A 23,141-nucleotide genomic window follows, 5' to 3' on the forward strand; every position below is an offset into this window, starting at 1 on the left:
CGATTTGTGTCTTGATCCTCCTGACTTCACCTTCACAATTTTCTGGCTTTCTCCTTCCCACCCTCCCCTCATCTCTATCCCCTTCTCCTTTCCTTCTTTCCTATCCTTCTATCTTCTCTGAGGTCTTAAGAAAACTTTGAAGCCATCTGAGACATTTTCATTATCCTCCAAGTTTATGTTTCCTAGATAACATCTGAGTGTCTCATTTTATACTTAAATGCAGACATGGCTATACCAATCATTGACTAATTTTAGTCTTTTATGTGAATGGCATACATATATACTTACATTCTGCATTCTGACTTAGGTTTCTTTTAAAATACCTTACTACATATTTGAAAATTGAAGTGAGGCATTCAGAAAATCTGTAAGGCTTTGCTTATTCAAATCCTTTGTGATTTGTATAACTCAAGATTACCAGTGAATTATAAGGAAAGCAAGTTTAATTAAAATGTCAGTTTCCTGGATGTAATTATCTGTTTCAGACTATGAAAGATAGCTTTTTATGAAACACTGGAAGGCACTGTTTTGATATTCCCTAGCAAGGGAATGAATGTGTTGAGTTTGGCAGTGTTGTTTGTGGAGTTTTGAATAAAAATGCCCCATTCTGTAGGGGTGTTGGGTCTGTGTCTTGTGATGATGTTGAACTGGGAGTTAGCTTACTGCAGCTGCTGGTCATCAAGAAGGTTATGTGGATACAATCTGTGACGGCCAGCTCATGAAAAAGTGAGCTTTCATTAAAATTCTCTAGTACTGCCTTATAAAGCCCTGATTTGTGAAAGCCAAGTACACCTGCTTGCTCATGTATATACATGTGCTCCTTTAGAAGACTGAGTAATGGTCCACTAGATGCCATGGGTACTGGGCAGTGACATTCACAGATGGCCCAGTGCCATCATCTGACTCCCTTTGCCCTAAGTGGACCTGGATGAGGGTTTCTCAATTTTGTCACATGTAGCTAATCTCTGGAATTGCTTTCCATGCTGTTCATTAGTTTGATAGGAGTCTTTGGATTTCCACAAGTCTATAACATAATTTGGATTCGCTAACATCTTTCTCCGTATAATCTGCACCTTTAATTAGTTAAGTCTCTTTGATTCTCCGTTTTCTTTATATAAGCTAGCATGGACAGCTCTAAATTTTCTTTCTTTTTTTCTTGCAGCAATTTTATTGTGTGTGCTCAGCATATTCTAATTGGGGAAATGATTTTTTATTTTGACAAAATATATTTGAAAGAATTTCCTGTTTTAACCATTTTAAAGTACATTTTTCAGTGAAATTAAAAATACTCTTTTTATGTGCTTGTCTGCAAAGATACAGTTTCTACCTGTAGCACATATGCACTATTCTCCTGTTGGTGTGTAATAAATTGCCACAACTTTAGGCTTGAAAGAACACATGGAACGTCACTATTTCCATGGATCTGAAGTCTTGGCAAAATCTAGCCACATCTTTTATCTAGCTTCCCACAAGACTTTCTGGATCTTGGCAGGAACTGAACTTCTTTATAGAACTTAGGTTCAATTAAATGTAGTTGTTGGAAGGATTCAACTTTGTATGGTTATAGGACATAGGTCCCTATTTTCCTGCTGGCCATTAGCCAGGAGCTGGTCTTGGTCTCTTGGGAACTCTCACAGTCCTGACAACATCACCATTGATCCTTAAGGCTAACAGAAGTTTCTCTCTGACATCAAAAATCCTAGTGAAAGCTCACATAAGCAGGTCTGACCTGCCCAGGATACTCTCCCTTCAGATTCACTCAGTGTCAGTTGATCAGGGAAATCTTGATCAATAGGTGCAAAATCCTTTTACTTTTCTTTATAGGGAGAATCTCATCCTATTAGTTTTTGCCCACACTTGAGAGGAGGGGAATTTGCTTGGCATGGATCATTGGGGTTAGAATTCTGCTTACTACAGCTGTTTGTTTCAAAGTGTTGGCAGATGGGGCAGGGTCCCTGTTGGTGCCCATGTCTTCTTTAGCACATTACTCTGCAGCCTACCTTGAAAAATAACAATGAATCTACCTACCAAGACACAGGGACTTTTAACCTTCTTCCCCTTCTATTAAGCTGCCATTTCTTTCCATATCCTTGTCATAAAAGGCTTTGGCACTTTACCAAAGCCTTCCAATTTGCTCCTAGCCTATTAATGTGAGCTACTTTAATTTCCATTCACCACAGGGAGGGATGTCAGGTGTTGGGAGAGATACAAACATTGCAGGAATGTGAGGGTGACTCTTTTGATCCATTAAATGAAATTTATTGAATTTTCAGTGTACTTATATACTATAGAAATGTGTCTTGTTTATATTGTATTTTACATAGATTTTCCCCTTTCTTTGAGTTCCTACAGCTGCTTGAAAAATTTTTTTGTTTTGTTTGATACCAACAGTTAGCAGCAGAGAGGTAAGGAACAAGGGTTAAGAGGTTAGAACTTTGGAGGTGAAACAGTTCCCCTTTGGGCTCGCTGCCTGGCATGTTATCATAAGAATGAGGAGTCCTTCTAATAAGGGGACATTGAAAGTGTTAGATGACATTCTGATGGGTCAGCTGCCTGGTGCTGTTGAGATAGCCCAGAAGTTTTGTTTTAACAAGTGGGAGTCTATTCTCTTCGCGTGTACTCTGGTCTCTAGCTAGCATTCATGTTGTAAAGCCCTTAGCCCCTGGTGACTTGGGTAGGAACTTGGTCAAACTCATTTCTTCTTTTTTGGTCTTGGCTTCATTCTGGAACTTTGGTTTTCCTGAGTCTGGTGCTATACTGGATGTGACTTCTTTGAACATCTAACCTTATAGGCCTGTTGCAGAGAGGGTTTGCTAAGAGTTTCTCTCATATAGAAGCTCATAATTCAGCCCTTAGAAGAAGCCATTACAGAAACACACTGTCTCTAGAATTTGTCCAAATTTCGATTTTTTTTTTGTGTGTATTTCATGCTTCCTTTTCCTCCACAGTTGTGCAGTACACTTCAGAAAGCAGGAGCCATGGCTGTCTCAACTTGCTGTGTAGCTTTTCCCATTGTGATCTGTGATGCAAAGGGGGTTCAAGAGCTGCCTGACTGACTCACCTCCAACTCCTCTTTGACCATTCATTCTTTAGAGAAACTGTGGCCAATCCTGTAGCCACTAACTGCACACAGATGTAAAAACAAAATATAAATGAGTTGAAATGAAATTGAATGTAAGATTTATGTCCCATCACACAGGTCACATTTGAATTACTTGGCAGTTGCCCAGCCTGTTTATTACCATGAATTTAAGGGTCTGTCTTTCTTTGGGGATTTAAGCTGAACTGATTCAGATGGGACTTGGCTGCTCTGAGGCCTTTGGCAGTTGGGTCACATTTGGAAATCTGCTTCCTACAGGGATAACCTGCCCTAAGATAGGATTGATAGTGGCCTACAAAAGACAAAATAATCCTCAGAGAGCTCCCTAAAATTGCTGGAAATCCTGTGTCCTAGTTTCTAACTGCTGCTGTAACAGAGTTCCGTACACTTGGCTCAGAGCTCCATGAATTTATTAACCTACTGTTGTAGAAATTAGTGATCTTCCCGATACAGATCTGGCCAGGATAAAGTTGAGGTGTTGGCTGGATTGTGTTCCTTTGTGAATGCTTAAGGGGAAAAATCTGCTTTCTTACTCCTTCAGGTATTGGACTAAATTAAGTCCTTCAGGGTTGTAGGTTTTCATCCTTAGTTTTTTAAAAAATTTATGTATATTTACTTTATTGCATGAGTGTTTTGCCTACATGTATTTGAGTATACCTATGTTGTACAATGCCTGTGGGGGTCAGAAGAGGGCATTGAATTCCCCTGGAACTGGAGTTAAGGATGGTTGTTAACTGCCATGTGGGTGCTGGGAATCAAACTTGGGTCCTCTGCAAGAACAGTCAATGCTCTTAACCTCTGAGCCATCTCTTCAGCTCCATCCTTATTTCATTATAGGCTGTCACAGAGGAGAACTGTTACTTTTCTTGAGTTCCTCACAGTTCTTGTCTCCTGGCCCCCTTTGTCTGTATCCACTGTTTTTGGAAGAGGTTAAATGTCTTTCATGATTCAGACATCTGCTGTAGCTTCTGACACAACTCTGATTAGCTGGATAAGATTCTCCACTTAAAAGGTATTCACTGATTAAATTGGTGCCACTTGAATAATCTAGAATGATCTCTCCACATCAAGATCAATCATTTAATCACATCTGTGAATTGACTTTTGCCTTTTATGGTAGCATATTAAGGTATAGATATATTTTCAAGATAGTAATGTGTTGTTTGGCCTCCAGATTCTTTGTTACTAAGCAAAAATAACTTATTTGGAAATGTATCTTAGTTGAAGAGGGTAATTAACATCCTGCACTTTTATATAAATTGTATTAATTTGCTTTTGGAGACTAAATATGATGGGAAAACAGGAAACCTAAAGAAAAAAAAGATGATAGAAAAGTAGAGCAGATGGTACCTAGAGAAAAATTTGACTTCTTAAGTGTTTTATACTGTTTCATGGTAAAACAGGCTTGTACTAGTACAATTTGGAGGACATTCATAGACTGGCACCAAAGTATCTCTGAATTAACTACTTACATTTCATAGTTTAAAAGAAAAAATACACAAAAGTAATAATTATGAAATAAAAATCTGAAATTGAACTCTGTACTTTCTGTGACATCTAACAGTTTTCCAACCATTACACAGCATGTTACTAATACTTCATTTTAATGATACCTCAATAAACTCTGTTTTAATGTTTATGTTCATTCATATATTCCACACTCACATTAAATTTCATATGTACGGTATGATATATTTAATTAAAAGATTTTAAGCCGGGCGTGGTGGCGCATGCCTTTAATCCCAGCACTTGGGAGGCAAAATTTGACTTCTTAAATGTTTTATACTGTTTCATGGTAAAACAGGCTTGTACTCGTACAATTTGGAGGACATTCATAGACTGGCACCAAAGTATCTCTGAATTAACTACTTACATTTCATAGTTTAAAAGAAAAAATACACAAAAGTAATAATTATGAAATAAAAATCTGAAATTGAACTCTGTACTTTCTGTGACATCTAACAGTTTTCCAACCATTACACAGCATGTTACTAATACTTCATTTTAATGATACCTCAATAAACTCTGTTTTAATGTTTATGTTCATTCATATATTCCACACTCACATTAAATTTCATATGTACGGTATGATATATTTATTAAAGGCGCATGCCTTTAATCCCAGCACTTGGGAGGCAGAGGCAGGTGGATCTTTGTGAGTTCAAGGCCAGCCTAGTCTACATAATGAGTTCCAGGACAGCTGGGGCTACAAGGAGACCCTGTCTCAAAAAGACCAAAAAAAAAAAAAAAGATTTTAGGCCATCATGTGCACTAAATATCTCAGTGGTACTGTCTTAAAATAATAAAACAAATTTTTAGAAACAAAAACAAAAAAGCTACAGTATAATTTTTGAGAAGTAACGCAGCACTTTTCTTTTTTATCTTTCATTTTATTTATCTCATTAGCTAAGAAACCTTTCCAGTTTGGACCTGCGTCATATCACTGAACTGGACAATGAAACTGTGATGGAAATTGTCAAGAGGTGCAAAAATCTTAGCTCTCTGAATCTGTGTCTGAACTGGATCATAAATGACAGGTAATGATCAAACATCTTAGAAACACTATTCCAGGGGAAAGCACATAGCAAATACTGATTAGCACTATGATAAGGCATGTCAACATTAAGTAAAATTGAATGCAGTTGTGTGTTTTGAAATTGCTATGCTGAAGTTTTGAAAAACTTCTAGATATGCACTTTAGGTACACCCCTTGCTTGCAACTGCTATAGGATTTCATGTGCTTTATTTAATACCAGTGTTTGCTTAACAGTTATAACAGTAGTAGTCTGTTAAATTTGTTCTTTGTTACCCCTGAAGCATATATTGTCTGTCTTTTTAAAAATGTTTTTGCAAAATTTGTGGTTGATTTTATTGTTTACCTTATCAAGGATTCTGAAGAACTATTTCAAACATTACACATTTGGACCTCTTTAATTTTTTTTCTGTAAATTACATTATTAATTTAAAAATTTTTATTTAATGTGAAAATATTTTACCTCATCTGTGTTTGTGTGCCATGTGAGTGGAGTGCCCATGGAGGCCAGAAGAGGGAGTTGGATCCCTAGGAACTGGAGTTTTGGGTGATTGTTAGCCACCATCCAAACCTGAGTCCTTTGAGCCATCACTCCAGCCAGTAGACCCCTTCTTGATAACATTTTCTTTTCTGTATAAATGTACATTGTTTTTTTTTAAAATGAAGACATGTGATTAACAGTTAAATACATAATGTAAAATGGGGACATCTTTTCTTATAATGAAACCCATTTCTGCTGAAGTATTTTATTGAGGAAGAAGGAGATAAAGGAAAGTTTTTGAAAGTAGGGGTGGCACTGCTCACAGTTGTCTGGACCCTCCCTCATCACTCAGCAATCAAGAAAATGCCCTACAGACACGGGCACAGGCCAATTCAATAGAGACACTTCCTCATTTGAGGTTCCCTTTCACCAGGTTTGTAAAGTTGACAAAGCTATTCAGCACCGAGAACTTAACATACTCTTTAATAGCTTTTCATAGAAAATAATAAAATAAAGTACGTAAACATCCTTTGGTTATATCTGCTTCACATTATCTTAATATTTAGATGAATTTCTTAGTGATGCATCAAATTAAAAGTGAAAGCAGTCTTCTTGCAACAAAGGGATTATATTCCAATTTTCTATATGTCTGACCTGTGTTGATGAGTTAGTAATCAGAGAATACTGTAATTGGTAAATAAGCTGCTGTCTGTGTATGATATATGGATTATCTCTTAACTGAACACTTTGCATAGGTCTGCATCATTTAAACAAGTATGTTTGGTGATTTCAAACCTTCTAGCTCTTTATAGCTGAAACAGTGGGCTTTGCTTTTCCTGTTCTTTGTTAGACTTCATGTACTCAAACTTTGTGCATCCTATCACTTTTTTTTATTACTTATCTGTAATGGTTATTTAGTGTTTGATTCTAAATATAAGTACCATGGAGATTTATTTGCAAGGAATGAAAGTGTATTTTTATGTTTTTAATGGAAAAGTTCGGATTAATTGAGAAAACATGCATTTTAATGAGATGAGCAGTAGAGTTATAGAGATCAGACTCTTTTAGTTTTAATTACACTACTTGCACTCATCCTGTGTACTCTAATAGAAGTTTCAGACATTAAAACCCACTTTGCAATATCATCTAAATTACTCATCTCATTGTTCTTGCCATACTGTATTACTAAGCTAAGTAATATTTGTAATTATATTGGTATAAATCTAGGACTTCCCATCAGACTTAATTATAATTTCAGCTCTTAGCTGAGATGGGTTAGTCACCTTTCATATGGAGGGCACTGGGAGGCACTAATGCATTTAGCCTATCAATTAGCTTCTGTTTTACATTTGTTCATTATTATTATCCTTTAGTAAATCAGGAGGCAATGCTAAATACTTGGTACTGTGTCTCAGAATATGGGGCACTAAGATCCTGCTCTTCTAAGGTCTTTCTCTTTAGGTAACATAAGACTTAATGATAATAATGAGCTTGGTAAGGATAGAGAGGATGAATGTAACCTCTGTAACCCAGGTAATTGATAGGCATTTTACATGTATTCTCATTTAAGTCTTTCAACGTCTTTTGTTCAAGGGAAGGTCAAATTATTCCTGTTAAATTTAGATCATTTGACTTTTGGGGGCTTTTTTATTTTTTTCATCATTGGTGTAGTGAAAATTGGGTGAGTACAAACAAATTGTTAATGGATCATGAGTCAGTTTTTCATATCATAGATGGAATTCATACACTACGTAAATTAAAATTCTTAGACTTTTTAAAAAATAGGAGTTCATTATTTTCTTTGTTATAGAACCGTTAGATATTATTTTATGAGTTCACTTATGAAAAGCCCTATTAATATTACAAGGTAATTTCTTTAGTGTTGCTAATTTTAACTTTGATAATCTCAGTTCTTTTTACATAAGATTTCTCCTACATTTTATTTATTTATTTATTATTTATTTGTTTGTTTGTTTTTGGTCTTTCTGAGACAGGGTCTCCCTGTAACCCTAGCTGGCCTGCAACTTGCTATGTAGACCAGGCTGACCTGGTACTCACAGAGATTCGCCTTCCTCTGCTGCCCGAGTGCTGGGGACTAAAGGCCTGCACCACCACAACCGACTCTCTTTCATTTTATTTTGTCTTTTTTTTTTTTTTTTTTCCCCCAGAGTTGAGGACCGAACCCAGGGCCTTGTACTTGCTAGGCAAGCACTCTACCACTGAGCTAAATCCCCAACCCCTGTCCTACATTTTAAAAGTTCGTGTCTGTGAACTTTTTTGGAAGCTAAAAATTTTAAACTGTATAGCATTTAAAGACTTGGTTATGTTAGTATCTGGGTTTTTTTTTTTTTTGGTGTGTGTGTGTGTGTGTGTGTTTTCTTGGTGCTAGGAATCAAATTCAGGGCTCCACATATGCTAGATAAATGTTCTACTGAGCTATACTCCCAGCTCCAATAGGTTAGCATTCTGTAGATACAAAACTGATGTGTTGTGACTAAGACATGCTGTTCTCTATCTTTGTTTTGCAGTGAAAGGATTGCACAGCATGGTATTTGCTTGTGTTCGGAGGGATGGTCTAGTAGGCATTTGACATTTACCATTGCTTTTGAAAACAAATCCAAGTGTTTTATGAAAAGAGAACACTGTTATTCTATCAGTGATTTAAATTAAACAGTTGGTTATTACGTCTCCTCCACTGTCTGACTCTTAAGTTTATTGAACTGTTTATCTGTATTTGATGCAAATCACTTGTTATTTTACATCCAATTTGGTTTTTAGTGTTTTTGTATGGTTGACACAGACCCGAAAGCAGCATGTTAAAGATATAAAATGCTGATATGTAAAATTTGAATGATTTTGAATATCTTCATAGAAGTATGATTTATAATGGCTTCTTTTTTAACCAATAAGAATTACAAGAAATTGGCATCATTTAAATAGATTTCTGTGAATATTATTTTAATTTTCTAAATTTATTTTCAAAATGTAATTTATCTCTTTTCAATGTTGGCCCTAAAAACATGTTAGTTCAGTTCCTATGATCTGTGTCTCCATTAACAAATGATCCTTTCGTTGGCAGTTCATGATGCTTTTTATGAACATGAACCTTGTAGTAATAAATACAAGTGAAATGAAAGATTTTCTCACATCCACTAGCTAGTGTTACAAAGCATAGGAAAAGCCAGGATTTTCCATTGTGATTAAAGAATACCCTAAGTTGGGTAGTATATAATGAAAAGAGGTTTATTTACTTCATAATTTTGGAGGCTGAAAAGTCTGAGGTAAAATGGCTCATGTGTTTGACCCTTTATGAGGTTCTTAGAAGGGTTTAATAATGGCAGGAGCCTACAAATGGGATTACATGGTGGGACAGGAAGCCAGCAAAAGATTCAGTGGTTAGGCTTGCTCTTTTATATTAATTCGCTTCTGCAAGGACTAACCAAGTTTTCACGATTCCGTCCACAGTCTTTAGGAGGTCCCACCTCTTAAAGGTTTCCCTGCCTCAGCACTGCCGGACTGAGAACTCAGCCGCTAATGTGGAGGACACCCTCAGTCATATTCAGGCCTCAGCAGTGGTTGCTGAAGTTAAGCTTCTCCTTCCGTAAAGGCAGTGTTCCAAGCATACACTCTAAATTGTGGAGGTTTCAAATTCTTAAAACTCTTATGGCTTGTTTTTTTCAGGTACACAGTAAGATTTACATTGCAGTATTTTCCTTTATATGTGGTGAAATTTAGCATGGTAACTAGATATTTTGATTTTTAAATTAGAACATTAGAAGCTGCAAAATTGTAGGTCACATTTGTGTCCCGTTCACAAAACTATTTTGTATAGCACATACAGCATTTAAAAAATACTCAATTAAATGATAATACATAACAGCATTTAAAAATACTCAATTAAACATTAACACTTTAAAATAGTTCATATAAAAGTATGAATTCATGTCTTGTCTTGTAAAAGTTTCGGATCCAATCTACCTTTCCTTTTTTCAGCCATCCCTTCAGGATGAAGAATGGGCTGTTGTCTAGGGCTGCTGACCAGTTCTTTCTTCCTCTTACCAGGCATGATCTGTGCTTTTATCAGTCTCCTACACAGCCCAAAAATTGAATTCTTCATTAAAGCATAAAATGTAAGAGCTTAGAGGGAGGGTACGTGGCTAAGAGCACTTTTTACTCTTCTAGAAGATCCAAGTTTGGTTCCTAGCACCTGTGTTATATGTCTCGAAACCACCTGTAACTCCACCTCCAGGGGATCCGATGCCCTCTTCTGGCCTCTTTCTGGTGCTTACACATGTATACCTTCACACAGACACAGACACATACACATTAATTTTAAAAATAAATTCTAAAAATAGAATATAGAGATTTTTTATGTATTTCATGTGTTAAATAGTTCTTTTAAAATTTAGTCTGATAAAAACAATGAGAGATAATAGAGAGTTAATTGATCCACCTAGATTAGTTCTTTCATGTTGTTCTTGTTATTTAAGGCATCAGAACTTTGAGCAACAGGTGGTAGTGACAGAGGGAGACAGACTTCAGCTATAATAAGTTAAACCATCTATTTAAAAGTGTTTTTGATTTATTTATTTTTATTTTTATGTGTGTGTGTTGCTTGCATGTTTGTAAGTGTACTCATGTTGTCCAATGCCTGTGGAGGTCAGAAGAGGACTTCCAAATCCCCTGAAACTAGAGTTACAGATAGTTGTTAGCCACCATGTGGGTACCGGAAACCAAACCCAGGTCCTCTCCAAGAGCAGCCAGTGCTCTTATCTACTGACCAGTTTCTTCAGTCCCCCCCAATCTAATTTTTAAAAATGTTTTATTTATTATTTTTATTTTATGTGTATGAGTGTGTTGCCTGCATGTAGGTAAGTGCACTGTGTTGTGCAGTGCCCGCAGAGGACAGAAGAGGCCATCAAATCTCCTCGAACTGGAGTTACGGACAGTTGTTAGCTGCCATGTGGGTGCTGGGATTCGAACCCAGGTTTTCTGCAAGAACAACCAGCGTTCTTAACCGCTGAGCTATCTTTCCAGACCCTCCAATCTATTTTTATTAATAGATTTCCAGTACAGAAAGTAAGCAAGACTGCTGTCAAAGATTTTATTGAATTTTAAGAAGACATGAACTAGTTCATGAAATGCCTTCCAACTTCAAAGCTCTGGGTGGGTGGGTTATTTATTTATTTTTTATTTGTGTATTTAGTTTGGTGCTGGGATCAACCCCAGTTCCTTGTGCATGCTGGACATGTGCTCTACCACTGAGCTATATCCTCAGTCATTACTGTTGTTTGTTTTAAAGTGAATTTGTAGGCAGTGCTTAGAATCTGATATGTGATTCCTTTGCTTTTAACCTTAAGAAAAGTCCCAATACTATTGTGTTTTATTTTCCTGCAGAAAGAAAAGCTCTTTGTATTGTTTTGAGTTTACTCAGGTTAAAGTGGGCGGCAGATCTCTCCACCACCCCTCTGAGTGAGATTGATGGCACCCTGACTCTTAGTGCTCAATGAGACTTTTTATAAAGATTTTTCCAACTCCCTTGATCTTCTCTGGATGTTTATTCTGTTTCTTCTTTCAAATTTCCTTTGATTCAATGAAAAGCGGTGATATTTAGAAATAAAGTTCAGAGAGGATTTGAGCAGGTGTTGGTGATATAAAATATTTGCTGAGTGCCCATTGTGTTTTCTTTCCAAGAATTGTTTTGTGAACATATGCTATATATTGTATTTATAAGTGTTCAAGGACTGAGTGGATAATCTGCCATCTTCCAGTGAATGTCATGTCACAGTGGACTTAGAATTTTATTTCATTTCAATCCCCTAATATTACTTAATTCTCATAGAGACTGAAGTTTAAAGGTTGCCCAAGGGGGACAGACCTATCCATTAAATCCAACAGTGTAGTTGAATTTGACTTTGGGAATATTTTGCCTTCTATTAAAGTTAAATGATTTGGAGGGAAGGTTGCTTCTCACCTTAAGAGTATTATGAAGTTTGATCAGTTTTCTTCTATAAAAGCACGAAAACTTGGAAATAAAGAGTAGGTAAAAGTATACTATTGATTTGTATAATGACATGCACGTGGAGTACCAGAGACTCCAGAGGCTGAGGTAAGAAGCTGACTTGAGCCTACGAAACACAGCTAGTCCCACCTCTTAGGAAAAGAGTAATCACACTAACTGCTGAAGCAGCTGCATGGGATGTTTATAGTCTTTCTCTAGGATATGGATACTGATGTCTAGCAATGTGGTAGGATGGTTTGATAGAGCATTAGTAGAACTGCATTTTAATCTACTTTGTAATCCACTGAGTAGATCTGTTTATGTTGGCTGATATTCATATTTTTATAAAAAGAACAGAGAGATATGCTTCACTAGAAAGATTTTTTTGGGGTTAGGGAGCATTCTTTCTGAGCAAGTGATTTTAGTTTGACATAGACATATTTTAGACCTGTCTTTTATATAAACTCACATAGTCACAGTTATTTGTAAAAACATTCCTAGAAGGGCAGTTTTTGAGTTGTGCTTTTGTATGTGTGTATGTGTGTTTGTGTGTGTACAAGGGAGTATGTTTCCCTATCTATTCAGTCTTGTGTGGAGCCAAAGGTTCATGATAGGTGCCTTCCTCAGTCACCTTTCATATTACTTTATGTGACAAGGTTTCTTACTAAATCTGGAGTTCACCGTTTTGGTGGGTTAGACTGCCTGGCGAATCATCCCCTGGGATCTACCTGTCTCTGTCTCCCAGTACTGGGGGTCCAAATTCATGTTTCCATCTTTACACAAAAAGCATTTTACCTACCAACTCATCTCCTCTGCCCTGGTCAGGTAGTTGTATTGAGTTATGTTCTGGGTGTTTCTGGATGTGCAACTCTAACGCTGCTCCAGCTTGTGTGCTTTCCAAGGAATATGAAGATTACTAAATATACATAATAGGAGTTTAGTCTGAAAGTTTTTTTTTTTTAAAGAAGGGTTTGATGGGGATTTAACCCACACTTTCCCTTAATAAGCATGTACTCTTACCACTTACCACCGAACTATACCCCTAGCCCATTTATAGACTTAAAACAATTGTTTTCTGGGGACTGGAGAGATAGCTCAGCTGTGAAGAACACTGGCTGTTCTTGCAGAAGATCCGGGTTCGAATCCCAGCACCCACATGGCAACTAACAACTGTCCATAACTCCAGTTCCAGGGGATCCGACAGCCTCTTCTGTCCTCCGCTGGCATTGCATGACACTGGTGTACTTACCTACATTCAGGCAATACATGCATACACATAAAATAAAAATAATAAAATAAAACAACAACAAAAACCCAATTGTTTTCTGTGTTATAAAATCAGAATTTGTGATGAAATTATGAGGAGTAGGATCCATTTTAAATGTTGATGATGCAGTGCCATAAGCCCAGGGTTTGAGGTTTCCTACCTCAGGTCTATTCTTTGATTGCTATCAATGAAGACAGTCTTGGTTTATTGATGAAATGATGGATTATTGACTGCTGAGATGAAGCTTACCATTTCTTCCCCCAGTGTCTCCCAGGAATTGTCTTATTCTTAGTCGCTCAAACCAGAAATGGTAATTAAAATAACTCACTGTTGTCAGAATCTAAAATGTATGATAAATGAAGCCCAGTAAATAGTGAAAATATGGGAAAGGTGATTAAATCTGACAATTTCCCTGTAAAAGGCTCGAGATGATAAATATCTCCTGTGATTATTTAGTAATTTACTGCAGGAGATTTTACTTCAGCCTAAAATGTTTTATGAACAGTGGCATAAAGAAATACTTTAGAAGATAGGTACACACATGTTTAACCAGAGAAGAAATTGCTGGAACTTGATTGGTAATAATTAAAGATGGCAGACCTGCCAGGCACGTGCCTGGGCCATTTTCTATATGACAGTCCTTTCAGGAGCTAAGAAAGGGGGGTGTTTCCTGAAGACACGAAAATGACAGTGTACTTTGGCTTGAACCCTTATCCCTCATGAAAATGGAAAGGTTTCATGCATATCATTCTTCAACCCATAAAATATTTAATTTAAGGCAGTATGAAATTAGTCTTCACTTACTGAAGTACAAAATAGCAAACTCGTTACATTAACAATTGTAGTTGTACTATTCATAATAATTATTCTTAAAATGAATATGAATCCTTTTACAGTTAAGACAGGATGGAATAATAAAGGTAGCTGTCATGAAGCTACATTACATTCCTGTCAGTGAGCAGTTGGGGAGCATCGCTCTTGGTGATCTCTATCTTTGTGTGGCTCTTGCTGTTTTGTTTATGTATGTCTCTTCATCTTAGGAAGACCCCTGTCTTCTTCATCTTTGCACCTTGGACTTCCCCTCCATGTAGCATTGTATCATGCTCAGAGGAGTGATTTAATACATATTTGTTGAGAGAATTATAAAAACTGATTAATGTAGAATGAATAAATCTACTTAAATTTGGCTGAAATTTTGGAAAATATCCAGGAAATTGGTTCCAATACCCTCTTTCTCCAGACTTATTTATTGTTGAATAAAGTTCATGTTTAATATATTCAGGATTTAATGTTTTTGCCTGGATGCAGATAGACCTTTATGTAGTACATGCTATTATCTGAAAAATATACATTTTTTTTCCCAAAAAAGCAAAAGAATTTTCAGTGCTCAGTTATTGGGGGTTTACCTTTTTATTGGGGACTTTGGGATATTTTTAAGTGAAGAATAAGAAGTTTCACCTATCTTTTGTCTAAAATGATGACTAGTACTAATTGAAAGAGGCAGGAAGTTAGGTACAAACTTTATTCTGCTTTTTCGTGAGAAAGGTGTGTATATGAGAGAGAGAGAGAAAACAAAACAAACAACTCTGCATTCCCCTAGCTCTTCTTGTGATACTTTTAAGTGATACTCTTTAAATGCATGTTTAATATTTGGTTAATTGCTGCTGTGAACCTAAACATACTGATTAAGGCCAGGTTCACATTAGAACAATTATCTGGTTAATTGCTCTGGTGCAAAATAGGCTAAAGAAATCATCCGAACATCAAGTTGTGAAAGCACTGGCAGGAGTTTCAAAACCACCAAGCATACCTACTGCATAGCACATCAGCAGAGCAATTAATTTAGGCTAATTGCTTTTCTGTTTGTTCAAGATGCACTTTGGAACTGTCTTTTGCAATTCTGGCAATTAAGAACAGTAAGCAATATAATTGAAAATGTTAGAATAGTCACTATTTTTAAAAATTGTAACTATATAATTTATCCACCAACTGTGTGAGACTTTGAAGGTTATTTTAGACATTTGTGAGATTTTTAAAATAATTTGAGAAGTAGATTATGTATTCCTGAACTGTGGCCCAAGGTTATCTTTAATTTCTGATAATCACTTTAAGTTGTCTGAGTTCAGTAATTCGTGCCAAAGTGTCTTGGAGAAAAATAGCCACAAAAAGTGGCTCCGTTAGTCATATTTCCTCTAGATAAGCATTGCTTGGTTTCTTATAATCAAAATTTTGAGTGTCTTAAAAAGCTAGATTAGGCACACGTACATCACCAAAGTTTCCTTATTACTGAGTATTATAATTTTGCCAGCACCAATTTGTCTAAAATTGAAAACTACTTATGTATCCAACTGTTTCTCTGTGAAGCAGTGCTGTAACAGATCCTTAACTGAAAATAACGACAATTCTAGGAATCAGTTCCTCATTGGAAATTGTAGGCATGCCATTAGTGGGGAATTAGCTCTTCTTCAAACTGTTTCTTGGTTCACCATATTGTGAAACAGCAAGTAGTGATTTCGCTTCTCTCTCTCTTTCGTTCCATAAGGAATGAGTTTTATTATGTAGTGTGTTCAGGGGCATAGTCTGCCCTATGAAACTGTACAAAGCATGTAAACTACAGTGTACTGTGGACATAGAAGTGAGTCTTTTTGGAGACAAACATGTTAAAGGAAGCCCATTATGATTTTGTGGCATTCTGTGGTTCTCTCAACTCTTTTAGAAATATACCAGTAAAATGAAATTTGATGCAATAAATTAGAAAAAAATTTCTCTTTTATTCTAACATTCTACTTTATATTTGTTAGTGGATGTAAGAACTAGTGTAATAAATTTGATCTCTTCTAAAGTCAGTATGATTAGATCTTTGGTTTTAGCTAATTAATTACATTATAAAACTAAAAATTTCCTATCATTTCCTTGGAAAAGACAAAAGTATATGTAATTTGCACAATGATGTATTTTTCTTCTTTTACAAATTTCAGAATTTCTAGAAGTACTGCCTACACAGCCCAGAGTTCATGGTTTATTCTATTTATTGTGAAATGTTCCGTTTGAAAGCTTGCTATTAAAAATATCAAGACAGAAAGAGTATTTATCAACTAAATTAAATATAAAAGGGTTGAGGACTTTCACAACACAAAAACAGCCATCACCAACCCAAGGAACTGCGTAGCACACCCATATGATAGTGTTAGGTCTTGGTTCTGGATGGCACTCTTTTTAGACATTTGTCAATGACAGCGTTCCTTCATTTGGAAAAAAAAAAAGAAAGCTAGTGCTTCCTTCTTTTCTTAAAACTTGTATTCTCAAATATTGATATCTGAAAGACAGTCTAGGCAATGTAAAAGTTCACTGGCGTTTTGCAGACTGTAGACCCAGATTTTCCTTATCTGTGTGTGCACTTTGAAGTACAATGTTTCATTGCCTATTTTTCTATCAAGAAATGGAGTGTGTTTCTTTGTCCCTTTTGTCTGGGCTGCCTTTATGATTTGCACCAACCAGTAGGACACAGTAGAGTTATGTTGTATGACTTTCAGGATTTTCTTAGAACTCCTGCCATCAACATTTGGTAAGCACAGACCATTTTCTCTGAGCATGAGAGAACATATAAAGATAGAAGGTGACCCAACAGCTATGACCAGTGGTCAGATTTGTAACTGATGTCAAATTAGACAATCCTTGGTCAGGCCTTCAGATTCCTGCAGTTTGTGCGAAAAATGGCAGAATGTCAGATGATCCCAGTTTAGATCCGTGTCCCACAGAGTTGTGAGTAGATGACAGTTGATTTTTTTTCTACTATTTTTTACTCTCTCTCTCTCTCTCTCTCTCTCTATATATATATATATATGTATGTGTATATGAGTTATATATAATTTTTGTGCATTTCATACCATACATCTTAATCATATTTAGATTCCCTCCCCTGTCTGCACCTATTCCATAGCCCCTCCCCCACCAGATTTCATGTATTCTATCATATATGTTAAGGCCTGTTGAGCCAAGGAGAATTCCTGGAAGCTGGAGAGCCAGTTAGCCTGGCATTTGGAGCAATAAAACAATAAGGAGACCCTGTGTCAGGGAGGAAGGCAAGGACTGACACCCACTGCATGGACACTACGGGCAGGCATGCACCTGCATTCACACATACACAAATGCACTGCATGCACTAAATAAGTTAATTAAATTAAATAAGTAAATACTTTGGGGAAAAGAGAAAGGAAGAAGTATGCATTTTTTCCCTTTTAATTTGTGCTGTGATGGATTACAAATTTTATAAAATGTTATTATGATGACAGCATTAGAATTAAACTGTACCCAAAGCCCTCAGCAAATAGCTGGACTCTCAGGAGATGCTTAGTGATAAATTGATTGATTGATTGATTAACTGGTAGATTGACTGATTGGATGTATGAGAGTCAAGCCTCCTGAGCATAAGCGTGTGTTCAAGGTAAGAGGGGAAAATGAGCTACTTAAGTCAGATAGGAAATACATCGTGTTAAAATAAGTCCGGTAAAATATTGAAGTTCATCTGAAGGGTCCAGGCACTGCCTCTTTTTTCAAAAAATAATTATTTATAATTAGTAGAAGCATCTCATTATAACATATTTGACATAGTAACAGTTTCCAGAGCAAAGATGCATCTCTTTCAAAGTTGGCTATAATTTTTAGGTTCACAGTGTTGAATTAATATAGTTATACATTATTGTACTCGGTATAAACCCTATAAGACGTAAAATTGAATGAGGTTTTAACCTTTAAAAAAGATCTCTATTTTATATTAAAATATACTCCATTTTATTTTAAAATATTTTAAAATGCTCTGAAAATGTAACTGGGTACTTACAGAGGCATTCCCTGAATTCTCTGAAATAGAATAGTGATTTGTATGTGAGGGACATGGATACAGTTTTAACCCAACAGCATGTTAACCTTCATATTTTTTTTCTGTAACAGTTCTTTCTTCAGACTTCTACAAATTTATGATAATCATCTTTAAGGAAATACATATTACCATATAGTTGATATTTTGAATATTGTGATTTTATTAGAATTAGAAATGTAAAATTACTTCTATTTTTAACCTGAAACCTGTCTTTCCCCCCCAAGATTTCTCTTTCACAAGTTCATTCACAGTATCCAGACATCGTTGTGCTGCAGAGGAGCTTTTTTGAGGGTTATCTCTTGGCAGCCATCCATCTTCAAGTAGGACATGGCAGTGAGACTTATTAGAGGGAGAGAAGTATAAAGTATTACCAACCATCCCCAAAGACATTTAGGCATCCACACAGCCATTGCTGCTACTTGATGGTCAACTCCCATTGTGAAAAATTCCCTTTTTAAAAAGGGACAGCGTTACAATAGCTTTACAGTGTTGCACTCCTGTCATTTATTGTATGCACATGTATTTGACTCGTGATTCTTTTCCCACTGATATTTTTGTAGTGTTTCGTTTTAATGATTGTACTGATCTTTAGTAATTTGTCACCCTTAGTTCGACACCATATTTCTGTTCTCTAAATTGGTTCTGTATGTGCATGTTTTGAATGTGTGATGATCCATTCAGATCCTGGCTTGGGGGGGATATGTGTTGGGGATCCCATGGAATAATCAGCTCTGTTTTATTGATGCTCAAATTAGCATTGATTGACTGCGCTTTGCTCACTGTTGGAAGGATGGTGTCCTGTGAGTCAGTTCAGGTAGAACACACTGCTTGGGACTCGACATGGACTATGATTAATCTTCAAAGTAGTTAATCCTCTGAGAGATATGCAATGAGTACATACGTTTTATTTTTAAGTTCTATTTAAACCATTGTTTAAAATGTCCCGGTCACATATTGTTGAAAATTTCAGGGTATAAAAACCAACTATGTGTACCAATAATGAACTGTGGTCATTTATTTCAGTAACTACATTTGCGAGCTAGGCTCATTTTAAATCAAGATCCTAAGACATAGTGTAAAAGTCATTTTCTCAATGAAATCAACAAGATTTTTCTATAAGGTTTTAAATTTCTAAAGAATAGATATATCCAACTGGGTTGTTTGATTTTAAGTATTTGTACAAGTGAAACTTTCCAAGACTGCCAAGTGAGAAAATCAACAACTTTGATTTTCTATTTTAACCAAGACTCAATTTTATTCAATTTCTATTTAATTTTCTGTGATTGCTTTTGACATTCATAAATTATATCACTCATTTTGACATGTGAATAAGAAAATGAGTAAGTTTGGGATTGAAATGTGAAGACCCCCTCCTTGGTGCTTAGACACATTGCCTCACTTTTCCCACCCCTCTTTTCCCCAGGAACAGCAGTCTGATCTCTCAGAGAGTCCTCTCCCTAAAAAACAAGCCTTTGTAAAAGTCTTCTCCTTTTGGATTCATTTAAAGAGGATTTGCTTCTTGGCTGATTTTCCCCTGCCTCTTTTAGTTGTGACTTCTCTTTTTTTAAAAGCCATATTCTGTTGACTTTTTTGTTGATAGCCACTGATGACATTTTCTCTGGTAATTTCCCTCCTTAATTTGGATCTTCTCCTTTTTCTTAAATCTGTAGAATGTTTTCTTTTATTGTCAGTGTCACTGATGACATTTTCATCTGATTCATGACATACTCATTTTAGAAAACATGGCATTGTAAGGAGGTTCTTGGCCAGTGACATTTTGGCAAACACTTGCCAGTGGCTACCAGAGAAGGTCAGATATACTGGGAGCAAGGAAATAGATTACCCTGAAAGGCTTCCTTGAATACTAATGAATCAAGCTTACAATGGCAGTTTGTTTCTTTGTTACAAAGTTTTTATATTGGGTCATTCACTATATAACCTTGGTAAACTTATTTGAGTCTTTTTTTATGATTGGGGTAATGGGAGCCCACCTCAGTAAAATGTTTGGAGGCTTAATCATGTTTCAAAAGCACCTTGAGAATGAATCATTAGTTCATTATTAGAGTGGTAGCGTGGGTGGTGCCATCCATCATCAGTGCTTTATCACCATCCTAGCCTTGTGGTTGCCTGCAGATGACAGTGAAGGCCTTAAATCAAACTTTGTAAAGACACCAGCAGGTTCTGGAAGGTTACTTACTGTTCGACATATGGTAACACTGGAGTGTTCGTAATTATCTGAGGAAAATAAGGCAATTATTATATACTCATCATGTTTTCATAAGCATCTCTTTGTATTCAAATTAAATGGATAAAAATTGTAAAATGGTAAAAATGGTAAAGATTTCTTCTAAAAACAAGCATTGTCCCCTATACATTAAAGTTTCCACTGAATAAAATCCCTTTCATATATAGTTACTTAGCTTTGTGAAATGTTTTTCACTTGGGTTTTTCATACAAATATATTTTAATAAATCATAATTTTAAACATGTGCTTTGATTAGCTACACACATACACACACACACACACACACACACACACACACACACCATGAGTTAATAGAACATTAAATGACATTCAGAATGTTCTAGAAAGCCTAGCTTTTAATTTCTAATTTGGTTGAGAAAATGATGTAATTACTTTGCATTTACTGTGCTTATGTGTAAGCCTGACTTTGGCGTAGCCCAGCCTCATAGGATCTGGTCAGTGTAATGTCAAAGCACAGCTTACTCAGCCTTGTTTTCGCCTTACCTCTTCATCTGTCATCGGGGTCCATTTTGTTAACATACTAAATCATATTCTGACATTCAAAATGCTTCTTGCAACTAAAAGATCAGCACTTTCTTAAAGTATTTTTAAAATTAGGTTATTTTCAGTTTTTTACAAAAGACTCCTCTACATCCTCTAGATCTTGGGAAGGTCTGTGAGAGATTTTAAAATACAGAGATGTCTCCCTGGAGTGTGTGCTGGGAATGGAGCTGGTAGGGCACAATGGACTACCAGAGGGCAAACTGCTAGAGGTGACACTGGCAGATGCTGATTTCCTTTTGCTCTGTCTTGCCCTGTTTTTCCAGGCCTGTGGCTTGCAGGTTTATTAAAATGCTAATGATGTTTATTCTATTTTTATTGGCAGCTCTCCAGATTTGATTATTGATATATCTGAATAACAGTGGAATGCGGCATCAAAGTCTCTCCCTTGACTCTTGCCTTGGATTTTTGTTGGTAGAAATAGAAATACCACAATGTCAGATCATATGCATTTTTTTTCTGTGTAAAGTAAAATGTTGTAAGGGACCTGTCAACTGCTTGGGACTGAGCCCTTCACAGGACAGCAAGGTGTCTTACATAGTCTCCTTCCTTAGGTCAGGGTGTCATCTCTGCTAAACACTAACTGTAATAACTAGTGGCCCAGTGTGTTTTGAGGATTCCATTGCTGTGCCTATTTGCTGGACTTTGGTATTTATATCCCACACAAACTTGAGTGAAGTATTGGCTGATAGATCTCAGGATAATCCCCATAGACTATCAGGGGATGAAGTCATTATGTTCCTGCCTACTCTTTCTGAAAATTTTAATTTCATACTCTTAGAATTGGGAAGAACTTCTGAGGACAGTCATCCCATTTAACTTTTTTCATCTTTCAGTTTTGAAATGCAGGTTCAAAAACAAATCTGTGATGTATCCTTTTTCTTACTGCTTTATAGTGTTGAAAGTGGAGCAGAGCACTGCCTCCCCTACTATGAGGCTTTGCATCCGACTCTGTTCACCTCCTTCCTCTCCTCCCCTTAGTAGCCATGGACTGTTGCCAGCCATTGCTTTTGGTCATCAGCGAGATTTGACTGCAGTCTCTCTGGATTATGGGTGTTTGTAGTTCTTTTACTTTTCTTTGCGTGACAAAAATACACCACACACACTGTAGGGCTTTGGTAAGTATTTTGAAAGGGTCACTTGCGGACATATTGAACTTCACTATTTAGACATAGTTTTGTTTTGGTGAGTATCTTTTCCAGGAATGTGCATATGCACGTGTAACTTCCCCATCTCTTGGAATTGCACTGTGCTTTATAATTGCTGGAGTCTAATCTATCACTTAGTGATAGGTTATAGACTTCTTTTTGTTTCAATAAATATAGACCTTTGCCACTATTCATAATGGTAAGATTTTAGTACCTTGTATTGGTGAGCATTCTAATTATTTCCAATTTTTAATCTTACTAATAACTGTAAAAGGAACATTATTACAGCTATATCTTTACATGGTTTTATATTTCTTTCTTTGGAAATAAATTCTTTAAATGGAACTTCTGTAATCTAAGAACCTATTTGTCTAAAATACTTACACATCTTGTTTGCTTGTTTCTAGGAAGATCCTATCAGTACTTCCACAATTTTTTTCACAGGAATGTGTTTCTCCATATCTATGCCAACTTTACTTGCTCCCTTCAGCTATTTTGGAACAATGAAAACTGACATTGAGCTGGGGGTCTAGGGGCAGATCACACTTTTAGCATGTATGTGGTCCTGATTTTAATCCTAGAACCAAAATGCAAACAGAAAAGTTGTTAAGCCTTAAGAACTAAAAAAATGGAGTTAGTCAGACAGAACAAATTTTCTATTAAAAGACAATATAGTTTAATTATTATGAACACAGGTACTGGAATTTGATAGTCTGTATTTGAATCCTGACTCTGTCACTTCTTATTTGATTGTTATTGGGCAAATTACTGGTCCTGTATCTCATTCTTTTAGCTGTAAAAAAGGGACAGCATTGGTACCTACTTTTTTTTTTCTTTTTTTTTTTTTTTTTTTTTTTTTTTTTAAAAAAAAAAAAAAAAAAAAAAAAAGAGGACGATAAATCTTTCACTGTGATATATCAAAATAA

General features: G+C 36.1%; 1 protein-coding gene across 1 annotated transcript in view; it reads left to right on the plus strand.

Moving 5' to 3' along the window:
- Positions 1-23,141, plus strand: part of Fbxl17 (F-box and leucine rich repeat protein 17) — a 479,631-nt gene that overhangs the window by 159,093 nt on the left and 297,397 nt on the right. Inside the window, 1 exon segment of the mRNA XM_029565884.1 lies at positions 5,507-5,637. Within this exon segment, the coding sequence (XP_029421744.1) occupies positions 5,507-5,637 (131 nt within the window).

This window comes from Nannospalax galili, unplaced genomic scaffold (genome assembly GCF_000622305.1).
Source record: "Nannospalax galili isolate Female #2095 unplaced genomic scaffold, S.galili_v1.0 scaffold578, whole genome shotgun sequence".
NCBI lineage: Eukaryota > Metazoa > Chordata > Mammalia > Rodentia > Spalacidae > Nannospalax > Nannospalax galili.